The sequence below is a fragment of the Pleurodeles waltl genome, chromosome 1_2 (genome assembly GCF_031143425.1).
Source record: "Pleurodeles waltl isolate 20211129_DDA chromosome 1_2, aPleWal1.hap1.20221129, whole genome shotgun sequence".
Taxonomy (NCBI): Eukaryota; Metazoa; Chordata; class Amphibia; order Caudata; family Salamandridae; genus Pleurodeles; species Pleurodeles waltl.
This window is the reverse complement of record NC_090437.1, coordinates 694,100,394-694,115,244: the sequence shown is the minus strand read 5'-3', so window position 1 is coordinate 694,115,244 and position 14,851 is coordinate 694,100,394. Positions and strand designations below refer to the sequence as shown.

Sequence of the window (14,851 nt, the reverse complement as noted above, 5' to 3'; positions counted from 1 at the left end):
CTCATATATAACACTTGTATTTCTTCATCCAATTTTAATATTATGCATTGTGGCCTTTTGTTCTGACCTGGGCATCTTTGACCTAAATTAGAATTCAGATGATTCCTTTTGATGGATCTGTGTGGGTGACCGTAGAAGAAAGCCTAGAGATAAGAAGACTATGAAGCCACAGTGCTCCAACATGTTAGCCTGGGAACAAAAAATTGAGAGCAGTGGGTAATCTGTGCTGCCGGCAGTGCAGAATGTTATCCTTGTTTTCCCGCACTCCACACGGGGCCCACTCATGTAATTGTGTGTAAAACTCAGTTGAGCTCACAAACACTACTGCTTTCCACATAAAACCCAACACCCATGTTTTATGCAAAGCGAGATCCTCCTTCAAGGTCTAAGCCACTTCTAAGTAAGATGATCTTGCAGTCCGTAACTTAAATGCAGAAACGTGCATTATTCCCCAGTGGATATAAACAAATTTCTTCTACAGTTTCCAATAACCTTCTCAGTCACCCCACCACATAATTGCCTGATCTCTGAACACAGCAAACTCAGCTCGCTTAAAAGGCAGCTACTTTATCGTAGGTGACTTGATACAAAACTTAATTTGATCCCAGGAGCGCTCTGTTATTAAAGGAGCACTCTGTAGGGAAGCTCTGTGGGTAAGTTATCAACCCCCAACCGCGTTTTTACTCCCCTTTTCTGGTGAACACACATGGCTCATAATATTGTTCCCATGGAGCTGCCCTTCTGAATGACCTCATCCCAGTAAAGGGCATCTAAACTTTCAGGAGGTGGTGTGCTGCTACATTTTTCACCCTTGGGAGCCTACAACATTCTGCCTAAGTTACACAAAAATGTTTTTGTTACATCTGATGTGATATTCACCTTTCATACCAAGCGTATAAGGTATATGTAAAAGCCTTTGTTAAAACATGTTTTCATGTTAATGTATTTTAGGATCACCATGCCAATGAGAGATAAAGAAGGGAAACAAGATTACAGGTATTTGATATACTTTTCTTACAGTTTTTTTGTATCCATAACCAGATTTCTTATTTTCGTCGTGCCTCTGCTAAAAAGTTGGCTTAACTGTATACTGTGTATAATTATAAATCCATATGCGTATGATCTTCGTTTTAATGATGTTATTCCTCATGCCACATAAATTCCACATGCTGTGTCTTTCCTGAAGATTCTAACTCTTCATGCGAATTTGACATTCCTTGCACCAAGCTGTCCAACTATTAGTCATATCAAATGTGACGTGCAAGACGCTCAAAATATTTCCTTTAGATCAGGTTTGAAGGTGTTAGTTATTGACGTTAGTGACAGTGTTCTAACAACCATATTTTACAGAATCCAGCTTTAAAACTCGTAGCCTTCATTTGAAGAGAACAGAAGTTGTCTCCCAGCCCTATTATTGTGATTCTCCTGTCTTTAGTCCTGGCCCTGTACCATAAAAATGTGCAACACCTTGCCACAAAGAAAATATTTTGTGCCCTTCAAAACTTGAAGTCGCCTGCTCAGAGCTTCTAGTGAAAGGATGTGTGCTAGAGTTCAAAATAGATCTTTTGCGAATACTGCCCAATTAAATTAAATGTTATGAACGTGCGGCTGAATTGAATTATTTCACTGTGGTGTATTAATCTATGAAATGGCACTGCAATTCCCAGAAGCAATTATACCCAACCCCCATTTAACTATGTACTCCAAGAACCCTCTAGCTTGTTTAAAAGGCGTGATGGTAATTTCCTGATTAATTGTAATCTCCACCACACTGAGTCTCTCCATCTTCGTATATTTCTTTCTCTTCAAATGGCAGTTCTCTTGAAATATACACCCCTGCTCGCCAATAATTTCTCTACCTGTAATAGTTAATTAGATTTTTTTTTTAACTTAAAACAGTGTTACAATTATGTGCTCAATGTAAAATATAATAATACACAACACACTAAATATTCAGGAGTGCTCTTCTTTTTTGCATGCGCAAAAAATTATCGACTTTCTAAGCCGAAAAACCTAATGTTTGTTGTATTGATGTTAGCACATTAGACCTCCTATACCCGAATGTACATATACATATATATATATATATATATATATATATATATATATATATATATATATATATTGTGTTATGTTTGTGGATTTTTTTTTTTTTTTTTTTTTTTACCTAGCGACATTTGTCAGCATTTCCATAGGATATGCCTTTTTTTGTTTTGCTGATTACTTTGGTCCAGTTTGACAAATCTTCACTGAACTTTCCATGAAAGTGCTACTTTTTGACTGGTGGGGAAGAGCTGAAAAAAAGGTGGGCTCCTAAATCCCCATGCATTTTCCATAGACTTTTGTCATAAGCGTTTTGACAAAAACTGCTGAGCAGAATTACACCACATTTGGCAGGAAGCTAGATCTTGGTTTGCAGATTGTGCTTTTTGTGATTTGTTTTTAACCTGTTCAGTGTTTTTTGAGAAATTAAGTTCTGAGAACTTTTGTATATTTGGACAGTTGTGTTCAAACCCAAATTTAAAAATAGAGAGCTCTGATTGGCCCATCAAGCTTTTCTTTCCCCTTGGGCCACTTCGCTCCCATGGGAGTCAAACTCCTGCAGTATCAAGTGCTCTTAGTGGCTGCTAGGGACATGAGAAAAATGTGGTTGGCAGGAGTGGCGGGACTCAGGGACTTAGTCCCCTATCCTGAAGTTTAAAAATAAAAACAAAAATAGCATAAGGGGGCAGAGTAGGGAGGGGGCCCACAGGAAAATATTTTGTAAAAAGTTTTTTTTTTTACTTTTTTTGGCCTGGATCCTGTTGGAGTCGCATGAGAGCAGGCTAAAAATGGCAGCTGCTATAAATTTAGCGCAGGCCACTGTTTACTTTCAGGCACTTCTGACTGGTTTTCTAGTTCATAAATAAACTCCAGTACATCAAAAGGACAGGGTGTCTCAACAACATGCATTTTTTCATCCCCAGTAAGCTTTAGTTTAGTTTAGTTTATAGATTTGTAGAGCGCATGGCTACCCGGGGGCATCCCAGCGCTAAAGTACACCATGAATGTCGGAAGAGCCAGGGGAAGCAGATTAACTGGGAAAGAGAATGGTTTTCAACTTCCTCCTAAAGAGAAGTTCAGAGGATTCCTGACGTCATTCAAAGGGCAGGGCATTCCAGAGCCGAGCAGCCCTGATGGAGAACAAATTACCTCCCCATGATCTCTTGACCGAAGGGATGTAAACCTGTCGAGAAGAACGAGATCTAAGAGGTCTAAGGGGCGAGTAAAGAAAGATCCGTTTTCTAAGGGAAAGGGGACCCTTATTGTGTAAGGCTCTGTGAACAAGACACAGAGATTTAAACTGAATGCGCTGCTTAATCGGGAGCCAATGAAGAGCTGCAAGTGCTGGTTTAGCGGAAAGATGCCTTGGGGTATTCATGAGAAGTCTAGCTGCCGCGTTCTGTGTAACCTGCAGCCTCTTTATTACATAATCTGGAGAACTAAGATATAGAGAGTTCCCGTAGTCCAGGCGGGAGAGAACTAGGGCTTGTACAAGAATTCTTCTGGCAGCGAATGGCAGAAGTCCAAGAATCTTCCTGACACTTCTAATTAAGCCGAAGCAGATTGAGGAGATTCTTTTAGCTTGTGGCTCCATAGTTAAGCGTGGGTCAAGCAGAAAGCCGAGGCTTTTTACTTGTGTTATTGGAGGAGGCAGGCTGTTAAAAGCCTCAGAGTACATAGCCAGAGGGGCGGTAGGGGCGCCATTACCTATAATCATTACCTATGATTTGCTGTCATTAAATTTCAGTTTTGACAGGGTCATCCAATATCTTTCATGCAGTCGGCCAGGTTGGCAGAGGGGGAGTCCCTACTACTAAAGAGGGAAACCACCAATTGCGTGTCATCAGCATAAGTGACCATAGAGAGGTTATAAGGAGCGACTACTGTGGCCAAGGATGACAGATACATGTTAAACAAGGTGGGGCTTAAAGATGAACCCTGCGGGACTCCACAAGATAGAGACCTGACGGCAGACAAAAAAGAGCGATCCAAAACTTGAAAGGATCTTACCGTGAGGAAGGAGGAGAGCCAGGCAAGGGCTGGACCTCCTAACCCTATCTTGGAAAGTCTATCAAGGAGAAGAGTATGATCGACAGTGTCAAATGCTGCACTGAGATCAAGGAGGATAATAGCAGCATGACCACCTTGATCTAGAAGTTGCCGAGCAGATTCAGTTACAGTAAGGAGTGCCGATTCTGTACTGTGATGGGTTCTGAAACCCATTTGAGAAGGATGTAAATGATTGTGGCTCTCAAGATGCCTGGTCAATTGCAGGTTCACATGCTTCTCCAGAATTTTTGCCAATATAGGAAGAAGGGCAATGGGTCGATAATTATCCAAGACAGAAGGATCCAGCTTAGGTTTTTTTAAGAGAGGCTTTATGATTGCATGTTTGAGGGAATTGGGAAAAATACCAGAATTATTAAGTATTTCTGTCAAAGGGCCAACAACAATATCTGCTGCCTTCAAAAGAATAGAAGGAGGGGCCGGGTCCAAGGGAGAACCCGATTTAATATTAGCAAGAAAGTTCCCAATCAGAGTACCTGTGAGGGGGGAAAAATTGGTTAACTGGGTCATACCCGTAGGAGAATTCATCTCCTGCTCCATGAGATTATTCTGAGAGGGAGATGGAGGAAAACCGAAGTATATCTTGTTAATCTTGTCTTGAAAGTGAGCTGCTAATACATTACTATGCATAATAGAAGCTTCCACCGGGGAGGGCGGCATAGGGGGTATAGTGAGCTCCTTAAAGATCTGAAAGATTTCTTTCTGAGAAGTGGACGAGTTCTCTATTCTACTGCTGTAATATAGAGCTTGTGTTGTCTTAATATTATGATGGTAAGATCTAATAGCTGATCTATAGGCTTCTTTAGCAGAAGGATTATAATCTTTTCTCCAAAATTCTCTCCAATTTTTTACAGTTCTTTCTAAGGTCCAATAGAGAAGGCGAAAACCAGGGACTAGACATATGAGCAGGTTTTTTCACCCTCAGTTTGCAAGGCAAGACTGAGTTTAAAGAGGTAGAAATCCATTTGTTAAACAGGTCCACCGTATTAATGGAGGCATGGTCACTGGCTAAGGGAGAAGCACAGAGTGCCATATGCCAAGTGCTAGGTACCAACTTCGACCAAACACGACCCATTGTGGTGCACCTGGGCTGTGTCTCTCTAGGAGCATCATAGGGAAGCGTAAGTGACACTAAATAGTGATCGGTCCAGGGTAGAGGTAGAGAGGAGGAGAAGGTAAGATTAAGGATATTACAAAAAAAAAGGTCTAAAGTATGGCCTTTCGTGTGAGTTGGACCAGTAACATGCTGGTCCATACCCATAGAGGTAAAAGAGGCTAATAATGATTTAGCCGATGGACAGTTAGGATTGTCTAGGTGGATATTAAAATCGCCGAGGACGGTTAACTTAGAGGCTTTCCCAATCGAACTGGCCACTGCCTCCGGGATAACTTCTAAAAAGGCTCCACACGGGCCGGGGGGGCGATAGAGAAGGATTCCTGAGAAAGTATAAGTAGACGACAAGTGCAGAGAGAAGAACATACTTTCACATCCTGGAATTTCCAGTGGGAATGTTGAGCATTTAATGGAGATTTTGTGAATAATAGCTATACCTCCACCTCTCATATGAAGTCTGTCTAAATGAACTATAGAATAGTTAGGGGGTAAGGTACTGCATAAATCTGCTGAAGAATCTCCATTCAGCCAGGTTTCAGTGAGAAACAAGGCATCTGGTGAACGCTCTTCAAGGAGCATGTGAATATGTAAGGAGTGTGCCGCTAGGGAGCGGCAGTTAAGCAGTAATAGCTTACCTAATTGATGTGAGGAGGTATTAGAAGGCGAGATGAAATTGGGAGCCCAAGAACAACTAGAACAGGGGGGACACACAGACGACTGGTTAGGCCCTACAGGAGTGGAACATATCTGGGTGTTTCTAAAGGCATAAAGATGTGAAGCTGAATACCTAAAACGAGCAGCATCTCTGGCCCTGGGCTCGTCAGGGCGCGGATGGGCGCAGACGGGTTTGCCTTAGGCGCACCTTCGGCGCGGCAGCTGCGCGCGTCCGCTGCGCAGCCGGTGGCCGCCCACATTTAAAAAGAGCATGGGGGAGGCCTGACCTGGCTCCAGCACCAACAACTAGACAGGCAACCAAGATGGCTGCCGGAAAATGGCACCTTAATGGCTGCCGAATAAAAGTAAAAGGAGATGCACCAGGTGCCCCCAAAACCAGGCACCGGTGCAGAAAAAAAGAGTAAAAACCACAAAACCAATATTTATAAAAGTAGCGCACCCCTGAGGACTGAAAAAACAGAGTCCTTTGGTTAAAAGTTCCCAACAGCAGATCGACCCACAGTAAAAAGAGTAAAAATACTAAATAGCAGAAAGAGGCTTTATAACTTATTTTAAACTGTTAAATCTCTAAAAGGCAAAGAGGCTGAAATAGGATAGCCGTTCCAAAAATTCAGAGTGTACTTACTGGTGCCGGTGGCTGCCCATGTTTAAAAAGAGCATGGGGGAGGCCTGACCTGGCTCCAGCACCAACAACTAGACCGGCAACCAAGATGGCTGCCGGAAAATGGCACCTTAATGGCTGCCGAATAAAAGTAAAAGGAGATGCACCAGGTGCCCCCAAAACCTTGGGTTCACCCTGATTACTTTATTCCTCCCTCCATAGAGGAGCTGCAGTGAAACTTAGGAGTCACTGACTTTCAGTGATCACATTTCCACATCTGCCTCACACAAATGTCGTAGCCCAGTTCCCTTTTTCAAAGTTTAATTTTAGCAGGTTATTTATTTCTCACTTGTATTGTCATCCTTGCATTATCATTTTAATGCCTCCTTTGATTTTCTCCTGACATATTATGTATTTGTGCTAAACATCCAAAGCACGGCTAGTGCTCCTGTCATTTTTGTTTTCCTGATCTCTGTTTCTGTTGCTGGAGCTGAGATTCTTGTATCACAAAGGTCAGGTATAATCATCATACAAACCCGTCCATTGGTCGTATGGACCTTTGTTAGTTTACTAGGAGAGTGGATAAGGAGCTATCATTTACATTCATTTCCATTAACAGTGAAGACCAATTGGGACTGCACAGGAAACATCAAAGAGAATTGAAGTGAGTTAAAAGGCTTTATTAACAAAACTAGTCCAAACCAGATCCTTAGTTATTAAGTATTCAAATCTCAAACATTAATGTTGCAGATTAAGATAATCAAGATGTCGATATTTCACAATAAGATTAAATAGAATATTAGTGGGGCATGGCCTAACCACTGACCAAGATGGCGGCATGGTTGTGAAGCTCCCAGAGCACTGCCAGATTTCCTAGGCAGACCACCACCATCTGCCACGGTCCCATGGAGGCTCGCTCGCGGCGAAACAATATCCGAATCATGGGTGTGGCTGAATCCTCCAACACAGGGAGCATGAGTACTTTTGTTGAGCGTCTCCTGATAGAGCTGTTTGGCAGAGACTCCTTCCCCTAATTTGTGGTAGAGAGAGCACCCCGATCCCTGGGTCCACGTCCTGTCTCTGAGGTTCCACCACGCCCAATTATTATGCAGAAATTGAACTACCAAGACTGCGATGCTGCTCTCCACCTGGCTCGTAATAAGACCCCGCTACAGTCTCAGGTAATGTTGCTGTCTTTGCAAATTTCACTCCACTTGTCCGGGAAGCTCAACGTAAATATGCTGAAGTGAAGAGCATGCTGCAACCAGATGAACTGCACTATGGGATGCTTTATCCTGCACGCTTGCGCATTGAAATGAATGGCAAGCACGACATCTTCAGTTCCCCTGTGAAAGCATCCCTTTTCCTTGAGCAGCAGAAACTTGACCGGGCTGCAGCCGGTCGCCTATGCTTGCTGAGTTCCCCAGGATCCTCGCCCACGGCATCGCAGGGCCTCTCACTGGATTGAGACATTCTGCATTGGAAGTTGATGGTACCCATCTTTTGCCGAGACCAGTCCCTGCATTGCCGCTGCAGTGGGCCCATTTGCTTGGACAAACCTCCCCGATTTGCTACATATTCACACCTTGTTATTGCTGGCGTAACTGCTTTGACTTTTGCTTCAAGACACTCTTTCACATAGTGGCTTAAGTGTTCCCATTAATGGAGCATTGCCATTTCCCCTACGAAGCTCTTCTGTTATGTTAATGTTGGCATTGGGAATCTCACTGGGGATATTTGTTCTCTCTGGTGTGGGTAAGGGGATGGATGTTGAGTATGTTTTTCTATTCGTTGTGTTTTCTGTTCTTCTCCTGACAGTTGCGTATGCAATGAAGCACATTATCGACGTTATATCATCCTTACTCATACATTACCATACATACATCGCTTCAGTGCATGTGGGGCCCTGCTCTTAGTATCTCATGCGCCACATGGAATATTAAGGGGCTAAATAATCGTAGGGAAGGCAAACCGGTCCTTGCTTATTTAAATAGGCATGGTGCTAAACTCTCCTTCCTGCTGGAAACTCATCTATTGCCCTCTGCGACTAGCACCTTTGCTGCACAATGAGGTGGGAATTGATATTTTGCTAATTACAGTTCCTATTCCAGAGTGGTGTGCATACTTGTCCATATGAACCTACCTTTTGTATGCCATGCATCACTGTCCAAATCCGAGGGGCATTCCGTTATGGTACATGGGTCCCTGGCCGGTGTCCCTTTTCTCTTAGTTAATGTTTATGAGCCTAATACCGACTCCCTGGAGTTTTTCCATGACCTGACTACTCAGATGGATTGGTTCCATCCTGAACATATTTTGTAAGGTGGCTACTTTAATCTTACTTGCTGACCACAACTCAACACCGCTGGCATACCCGGGGTTACTAAGCCCCGCTCCATTCAAGCACTGCGCAGCCTGTTAGAGACTTTTCAGCTCGCTGATGTGTGACACACCTGCAACCCTTCCAAAGCAGTTTATACTTATTATTCCAGCCCTCACAATGTATGGTCCCGCATCGATCATTGGTATGTGACCCCTGCTGCATCCCCTTGGCTAGTTGGCTTATCACATCTGCCCCGTACCCTGTCTGATCACTCTCCTGTGATAGCCAACATGGGCATCCCAACCCTGCTACCTCCAGTCCACGCATGGCAATTCCCCTCCTGTGCCCTGCAAGTCGAGGTGTTCTGCTCAGAGGTCTGCAACGCTATAGTGGAGTATTTTGGTCTCCATGCAATACTCTCAGATGCCTTCAAGGCCTGCATCAAGAGAGTGTGCATTGCCAAACATGCTGGGGTACTCTGCTCCATCCGGGAAGAATTTGCTCAAATTGAGCAAGAGCTACAGGCGCTTGATCAGCTGGCTTTATCAGCTCACACAACCTCTATTCCCTTACTGAGAGCTTCATTGTTGCGAGACGTCCGTGAGGCTGCCGACCATGAGGTGCTATACCTCAGTAAATATACTGCGGCTAGGCGATACAGGGAGGGTGAGCTACCTAGTCGCATGCTCACACGTGTAATACATCCATCGTATCAATCCTCCTATGTCACTGCCCTCCAGATGGAGTCCCGAGAGAGAGATACTTGCACCCCTGTTGTCCTCTCTGCTTTTGAATCCTATAACCAATCTTTATACCGGACTCCTGCATCTGCCACTGTGGCCGAGCTCTCTGAGTTCTTGGCTGAGGTGGCTATGGTGTGGCTTTAAGCTGGTAAACAGCAATTCCTCACCTGTCAGCGCCAAGGAGGTATCCCAGACCACTGACTCTTGCTAGTACAAAGGTCCCTGGATCAGACTGTTTCACAGGAATCTTCTACAAGGAGCATAAGGAAATGATTGTTCTATATCTCCTCCAGCTTTATGCAGAGTCCCTGGATCAGGGCATACTCCCCCTTCCATGCACGAGGTGATAATAGTGCTCCTCCTCAAATCTGTAAAGCCACCCCAGCACTGCTCTTCATACCGTCCTTTGTCATTACTTAACCATGATAATACGATTCTAGTTAAGATTCTCGCTGCGCGCCGGTCCTTGTTATTGGAAAGCATAATAGCCTCTATGCAGTCGGGATTTGTGCCTCACTGTTCCACCTCCACTGACTTATGTACAGTTTTTGCCGTTTTGAAACATAATATCTCCAGAACTGCCCACTGCAGCTGGTCTGCTTGATGCAGAAAAGGCATTTGACTTCCTTGAGTGGCCTTTTCTCTATGCCGTTCTGCACAAATTCCCTGTGGATTCTGCAACTTTATAGCACTCCTCAATGCGTCTCCCTCAGCCCGGATCCAAGTCATTGGGGCATTGTCCAATGCATTTCCACTATTTTGTGGCACTCGTCAGGGATGCCCACTCTCCCCTCTTTTATCCATCAAGTGCATGGATCCTCTGGTGCGCCGCTTCCAGGAACAGCACCTGCATCGGGGACTCCGGTTCTGCCATGGTACCCTACTCACTTCTCATTCTGCGGACAACATTTTGCTTTTGGTGTTGACAGCCTTGCCCCATTGGTTGAGGAGGTGATTCACTTCTGTTGTTTCTCAGGCTTGTCCATCAACTGGAACAGGTCAGAGTTGTTCCCCCTTACTGATGCCACAGTGTCTAGCCACCTTGCTTACCCCCTGATCTGGAGGGACGACTTGACAAAATACCTTGGTATACATCTACACAGATGCAGTGCAGATGTTATTCACCGGAATTACGGCCCAGTGGTTGATAAACTTAGCATGCAGGTGGAGCGGTGGATAGCACTGCCCCTGTCTCTTGCCGGGAGAGTTGGCATAAAAATGGTGGTCCTGCTTTGCTTTCTGTATCTGTTCTTGAATATTCCTATAGTTTTGCCCAGGCACTTTTTCAACACACTGCATGGCATCCTCACGCCGTTTGTTTGGGCGGGTGGGCGCCCGAACTGCGCTGGTCTACACTAACGTTCCCATTTGAACGCAGGGGCTTTGGGCTCCCAGACTTCTATCTTTATTATTTGATTGCCCAGGCACATTTTGCCTATTACATGTACCATCCTGATAATAGAATCCAATATCTCAAGCCAGAGCAATCACAAATCCCCACTGCTTCTCTATCTGTCCTTCTGCCTAAGGGCCTACCGTGCACCCCAGTGGAAATTCAGACTCTCCCTGTGACTTGTTGGGCGTGGATAAAACTACTCTGCTATCTAGGCTTTGATACTGTTTACTCACCACACATTCCCCTGTCCGGCAACCTGTGGCTCCCACTTACATGCGAGTGACTGACTCAGCGCACTCTTCCTTCTCTCAATTACACACAATTGGTGATCCGTTCACAGACTCTTGGATGGGCTCGGCCGTGGATGTGACTGAGGGGCACCAATCTTCTGAGCTTGATCGATTTATTCTGCATAGGCTGTATGGTGTCTTGCGCACTGTGATGCCTACATGCCCAGTGGAACCAAGAGACTTCCCCCATTGTCCATTACCATTGCTGCCACGGACAATGTGCATCTTGTCTCACGTCTGTATCACACTTCCATACAGCTTAGGCTCTGCAGGCCCGAAATGTCAAGGTGTCCTGGGAGAGGGAGCTGGGTCGTTCTTTGCCAGATATTATCGCTGCAGTCAGGTCGGATTAATTTTCAACAACTACAGACACAAACTTTTCCATTTTTTATTTTTAGACTGTGCATATACCACTCCTTCAGCTCTTGCTCGATTTGACCCTACACAATTGCACCAATGTCTTAAATGCAATGCCGACCAGGCTGATTTCATTAATTTGTCCCTGGTAGTCTCTTCACACTGGGGCATCATTTACTTTGTCCTATCCCACATGATATCTGGAGCTCTCCCCAGATCCACTCAGGCCTCCACTGGGATATGTAAAGATGCTTGCTTGCTAAATGTCGAATCCCTTTACACTGGGGCAGCGCAGCTTGACTTAGTGAGGCAGCCTGGATTAGGGACCTCATTTATTGTGATACTAACAGCAAACTTTACGCCTCTCTTCAGCATCCTGCTTCTCGCCCAAAGGATATGTGGCAACCTTTAAGGACCTATCTTCAAACTTTGATGAATGCACCTTCAGCGGCAGGCAATGGACATTCCCCTTTTCATACCATCACATCTCTACGGGCTGCTAACATACTGTAGCGCCTAACGTTGCTCTATATTGGCTGTATTTCATTTTCTTTCTTAATGTATCAGGATTGACTTGCTTTATTTTTATTTTATTGACTTGATGTGCTTATGTTCGCACTGTTCGCCTACTCATGTTGCTGTGCAGTATGTGCATATACTTATCTATACAATTTAAATAACGTTATTAAAAAAATAGAACATTAGTAAGAATTACAAATAGAATGCAGAATATACAACATATGTGTTCCATAAATGAAAATCCCTATTCTAAATCAAGCTAAGTTAAATTGGGGAAGGCACCAAGTTTAAGCAAAAAGTATGAAGTGTCAACTTCAGAAAACCAAGTTAAAGTTTCTGATGAGAGAATAAAAATGCTCATGTATGAAGTCTTTGCATTTCAGTTGTGGAGATTTGCAGATCCACAAATTGTGTGAGAGACAGTAAGCACGGCAGTCCTGGAATCAGAGCCTCCTAGTCTAAGGAACACACTAGTTTAATTAAACAAAACATTACTTGCAGCATTTCAGTCAGTTTGAACTCTCATGAACCGATTGTTTTCTGCCTGGGAGCAGGTAAGCTCCCATATTTCTCAGTCTGTGACAATGGTGCAAACATCACTACATTATTGAGTTGTTACATTGAACAGAATCTTGTGGTTTAGGGAGCTTTTCCCACGAGTCGTGCTTCCTAGCATATTCGTCTCCTCCCAATAAGAACTCTCTATCAGTTGCATAATACATAACAAATGCCTATTCTCTGGCTAACAGAGGGCTTCTGGAAAAATATAACATCTGCAGTGGGAAGAAAAGAAAAACATCTCAAGCAAAACAACCATGTACGTATGAAAGCAGGCCTCTTAGCATTACTTGAAAAATTGACATTTAAAATTAAATTACTATTAGGCTAACTCTTTTCATTACAACATGTTAACTTGAGTGACTTATAATAACTAAGGGCCAGATGTAGCAAGATACGTTTTTGCGAATCGGAAATTGCGAGTCGGTGCTCGAAGGTGGCTAGGAATGCGTCTCAAGGATCCCTCTGCGAAACTGCTGGCTCTGACTGAAGTTTTCGTGGCCGCCTGGCTTACAAGTCACAGTTCTTTGATTATGTGCAAAGAATATTTCTAGGAGGTTTGAAGCTTTTGATGCACTAAGCAGCCAACCGTGGGTAGTGCCCCATGCCCCTCTTTGGGCCGGATGTAGCAAGCGTCTTGCATGGTGCAAACAGCGAATTTCGCTGTTTGTGCCATGCAAAATGCACATCGTGATGCTCATTCCCATTTTGCGAGTCGGTAACCTGGTTACCGACTTGCAAAATGGGAATGCGACTTGCAGATAGGAAGGGGTGTTCCCCTTCCTATTTGCGATTTGCATCGCGATGTAGAATTGCTTTGTGACCGCGAATGCGGTCGCAAAGCAATTCACAGTTAGCATCCATTTTAAATGGGTGCTAACCCATAAGCAAAAGGTGGGGACCCCTTACCCTTTGTGAATGGCCCTAAAAACATTTTTTCAGAGCAGGCAGTGGTCCCATGAACCACTGCCTGCTCTGAAAAAATGAAACGCAAATGTTTCATTTTTTCATTTGTCTTGCAACTCGTTTTCCTTTAAGGAAAACGGGCTGCAATACAAAAAAAAACTGCTTTATTAAAAAGCAGTCACAGACATGGTGGTCTGCTGTCTTCAGCAGGCCACCATCCCTGTGAGTGCTGAGAATCGGAAGGGGGTCGCAAATTGCGACCCACCTCATTAATATTAATGAAGTGGGTCTTTGCGACCCCCTTCCGATTCGCAGATGGTGTCAGGAACACCATCCAGCATCCGGGTTTGCGACTCTCAAATTGCGAGTCGCTCAGACTCGCAATTTGAGAGTCGCAAATTCGGATTTTCCTACATCTGGCCCCTAGAACGGAACTGTGCAGCCTGGATGACTCTTGTGGGAGTCGCAATTGAGGATATTTTTGTGGATGTGGCTTTAACAGTTCATTCCCCCAGTCCTTGAAGAAATTAGTTCCGGATGGCATCTCCGAGGTCAGCACTTTGCCATGTGTTTATAGTGGCATCTGGGGAACATTTCCCTGGAATATTGACAAACTTTACAAAGGTTATTTCATCCGAGGTTATTGCATCCAGTGCTAGAATATATTGTAACAGGTGTAGGAAGTTTCCTCTTTTTAGTGTATTGTGGGCTCCTCTTGGAAAAAAATGCGGAATGAATGCCAGTTCAAGCCCAGCCGCAGCCTCAGCTTGTGTGATTTCTCCCTGTCTTATTTGCTGTGGATCGTTGTATTTGATCTAGAGTAGCTTGAGTGGTCTGGGGGAGGCCTGCATGCTGGACCGTCTTACTTCTACTTACTAGGCAGTTGATTGTGACAAGGTATCTTCCGACTATGCCACCAGTCTTTGGGTGATCGCTCCTGGGTTCATTGTTAATGTCACTCTTACTATCCAGTGTCCCTCAATGAGTGGTGTTCCCTTCCATTAGGTGGTGCTCTTCCATATTAAGGTTTAGCCCCTGTCTTGCACTTTCAGGGACTAATGTACCTGGGATACTGTTGTGGAGCAGATATGCATCTTGACTGCCACTCATGGAGGTGGGGTGGGGGACCTTTGATAGAAAGCACAGTGTACATATGGTTGCTGCAAAGAGGGATTGTATTGGTGCCCATCTATGACCTTTGTGTCCTTGGAGCTATTGTCGGTAAAGTAGCCGTGTGCCCTTGAATGTTTAGCTCAGAT

At 44.3% G+C, this 14,851-nt stretch overlaps 1 protein-coding gene across 1 annotated transcript in view; it reads left to right on the top strand.

Annotated features, from left to right (window-relative positions):
* Nucleotides 1-14,851, top strand: part of GATB (glutamyl-tRNA amidotransferase subunit B) — a 684,248-nt gene that overhangs the window by 554,588 nt on the left and 114,809 nt on the right. The window contains exon 8 of the mRNA XM_069242652.1: nucleotides 952-996. Coding sequence (XP_069098753.1) covers nucleotides 952-996 — 45 coding nt within the window. The remainder of the gene's footprint in view (nucleotides 1-951; nucleotides 997-14,851) is intronic.